The 1,797-nt window shown below is 57.0% G+C and overlaps 1 protein-coding gene across 1 annotated transcript in view; it reads right to left on the bottom strand.

Moving 5' to 3' along the window:
• Positions 1 to 1,797, bottom strand: part of EMH_0046380 (uncharacterized protein) — a gene marked incomplete at both ends in the record, with an annotated part of 5,927 nt that overhangs the window by 2,935 nt on the left and 1,195 nt on the right. Inside the window, 4 exons of the mRNA XM_013496158.1 lie at positions 3 to 295; positions 546 to 614; positions 896 to 925; positions 1,277 to 1,767. Of these exons, the coding sequence (XP_013351612.1) occupies positions 3 to 295; positions 546 to 614; positions 896 to 925; positions 1,277 to 1,767 (883 nt within the window). The remainder of the gene's footprint in view (positions 1 to 2; positions 296 to 545; positions 615 to 895; positions 926 to 1,276; positions 1,768 to 1,797) is intronic.

The following is a 1,797-nucleotide window of genomic DNA, read 5'->3' as shown; positions in this document are numbered from 1 at the left end:
GGCACCTCTGCAGCTTCAGTATAGAAGCATCAAGCCGCAGCACGCCCCCCTGCAGCAGCGGGAGGTTTGAGGAGGCCCCTTCTAGCGGCAGCAGCGGGGGCAGCAGGAGCTGCTTGAGGGTTTCCCACTGCTGCCAGCGGCGCTGCTGCTGCTGCGGCAGCTGCTGCTGCAGCAGCAGCTGCTGCTGCAGCTGCAGCAAAGGAGATAAACGCCGAGATAAAAATAACACCAACCACGGGCCCTCACTACTACTAGGAGGAGCAGCTACCACACGAGCAGGAAGAGGAGCTTGCGTCTGAACACAAACCCTAAACCCTAAACCCTAAACCCTAAACCCTAAACCCTAAATACCTTAACATCTAAAACAGAAGATGCAGCAAAAACAAGAATATCAACCACCACAAACCGACAACAGCCCCCAAAGGAACAGCAGCAGCAGACAGCAGCAGCAGCAGCAGCAGCAGACAGCAGCAGCAACAGCAGCAGCAGCAGCAACAGCAGCAGCAGCAGCAGCAGCAGCAGCAGCAGCAGCAGCAGCAGCATACCTGCAGTATATCAAAGTTGAATTCGAATGCGCTGACTTCTCTTTCCGCGATTTCGTGGATTGTCTGCAGCTGCAAGCACAGCAGCAGCACATCACCAAGTTGCTGCTGCAGCAGTTGCTGCTGCAGCAGTTGCTGCTGCAGCAGGTGCTGCTGCAGCAGTTGCTGCTGCAGCATATAATGCTGCTGCAGCAGTTACTGCTCAAGCACCAGCTACTACTGCTGCTGCTGCTGCTACTCCTGCCAGTGCTGCTGCTACTGCTGCTACTAGTGCTGCTGCTGCTATCTGCTTTGCTGCTGCTAGTGCTGCTGCTGCTACTGCTGCTGCTGCTGCTGCTGCTGCTGCTGCGTACGCATTCATCCTGGTGTTTGTCTCCGAATGCCTGCAGCGCCAGCAGCAGCAGACAAACTGCTGCTGCTAGGATAATAAGTACAGCTGGGGAGGAGAAGAGCTGCAGCAGGGGTTCTCTAAGGAGCAGCAAGTGCTGCTGCTGCGTGCGCATGAGTTGCTGCTGCTGCAGCAGCAGCAGCAGCAACCTGCTGAACCCCACTGCAACACCCAAGCTGCAGCAAACCCCAACAGCACCCAGCTGCGGCAGCCAGCTGTCTAGACTCTGCGGCAGCTCACCGATGCAGCAGCTGCTGCTGCGGCGGTGCTGCAGCAGCAACTGGCATGCTTCTCTTAACCGCAGCGGGAAAGACAGCAGCAGCAGCAGCAGCAGCGGCAGCAGCACCCGGTGTGCTGCAGCAAGAGGCAGCAAACACAACTCCACGCAGACAGGGGCAAATAAATATTCTAAGCGAAGAGGTGGTAGCATGCATTCTGCTTCTGCTGCTGCTGCTGTTGCTGCTGCTGCTGCTGCTGCTGCTGCTGCTTCTGTTGCTGCTGCTGGTGTTGCTGCGTCTTCTTCTGTGTCTTCGGTGCTGTTGCTGTCGCTGCTGCTGCTTGTTGCAGGGGTATTTGCTGCTGCTGCAGTTGCAGCAGCTGTAACTGCTGCTGCTGCTGCTGCTGCTGGAGAGCAGCGAGAAGCAAACAGCAGCCGCAGCAGCTCAGCAGCAAAGAACAGCAGCAGCTGCAGCGCGAAAAAAGCAGAGAAGGGGCAGGCAGCACCAAGTGCTGCTGCTGCTGCTGTTGCTGCTGCAGCAGGAGCAGCAACAGCAGCAGAACCAACTAAAGTACACAGCAGCAAGAACAGCTGCTGCGCTGAAGCGAAGTACGAAGCCGCTGCACATACACCACAAAACCCTAAACCCT

The sequence above is a fragment of the Eimeria mitis genome, genomic scaffold (assembly GCF_000499745.2).
Source record: "Eimeria mitis Houghton genomic scaffold, Emh_scaff1952, whole genome shotgun sequence".
NCBI lineage: Eukaryota > Apicomplexa > Conoidasida > Eucoccidiorida > Eimeriidae > Eimeria > Eimeria mitis.
Note: the sequence above shows the minus strand (reverse complement) of the source record. Positions and strands in the feature narration are given on the sequence as shown.